Below are 827 nucleotides of genomic sequence, written 5' to 3'. Positions count from 1 at the left end.
CTCAACCCATGTGTTCTTGTTAAGCGAGCTAGCTAGACTAGCATAATAAGATAGCTTCTAATCTAGTTCTACTAGCTAGGTTAGCTACATTCATTATACTACTTCCTCTGTGTGTAGCAAAGTCTTACAGTTGGCTACGCTGGAGTTAAGCAAACAATGTGTTCTACAATCCCTTGTCCATTCTGCATTTCAACTTTGAAGTAGAATGTTAAAAATTGTATTTTATTTGTAGACTCAACTACCGGATCATGACGGACCGCTACAACATCCACAGCCAACTTGAACACCTCCAGTCCAAGTACATTGGGACCGGTCACGCTGACACCAGCAGATGGGAATGGCTGGTCAACCAGCACCGTGACTCCTATTGTTCATACATGGGCCACTTTGATCTGCTAAACTATTTCTCCGTCGCTGAAAACGAGAGCAAGGCTCGCGTGCGTTTCAATTTAATGGAGAAGATGCTGCAGCCATGTGGCCCCCCTGCAGACAAGCCTGATGATGCTTAGATTGTACAGCAGCAAAGGGCCACAGAGACTGGATAGAGGCGTCTGCGGTTGACGCTTATCCTAGACACCAAACTTAACATGGTGGCTTACAGGACTTTTGAGGCCGGAGCTGCTTGCGAGGAGATTTTACGATTGAGTCTGGCTTCAGTTTTGTATCTATTGTTTCATATTGATTGATTTGTATTACCATTGACATGCAAAATTGGGCCTGGTAACTTGCATAAAGAAATTCAAATACATTTTCAAAATATGCTTTTTATGACAGTTACATTCAGTTTTAACAAGGTATTATCAATAAATGTTATTTTGTGTCTTGAA

The 827-nt window shown here is 42.0% G+C and overlaps 1 protein-coding gene across 1 annotated transcript; it reads left to right on the top strand.

The window, feature by feature from the left end:
* Nucleotides 1-232: 232 nt before the first annotated feature.
* On the top strand, nucleotides 233-827 carry sf3b5 (splicing factor 3b, subunit 5). The gene has a single exon (XM_047029457.1). It carries the CDS (start codon nucleotides 249-251, stop codon nucleotides 507-509), a length of 261 nt encoding a protein of 86 aa, XP_046885413.1. The 5' UTR covers nucleotides 233-248; the 3' UTR covers nucleotides 510-827.

This window comes from Hypomesus transpacificus, chromosome 11 (genome assembly GCF_021917145.1).
Source record: "Hypomesus transpacificus isolate Combined female chromosome 11, fHypTra1, whole genome shotgun sequence".
Taxonomy (NCBI): Eukaryota; Metazoa; Chordata; class Actinopteri; order Osmeriformes; family Osmeridae; genus Hypomesus; species Hypomesus transpacificus.
The sequence above is the reverse complement of the archived record's forward strand: the minus strand, read 5'-3'. Positions and strand labels throughout refer to the sequence as shown.

Coding starts and splice junctions, on each gene's coding strand:
- sf3b5 (XM_047029457.1), top strand. CDS start 249: ATGACGGACCGCTACAACATCCACAGCCAACTTGAACACCTCCAGTCC.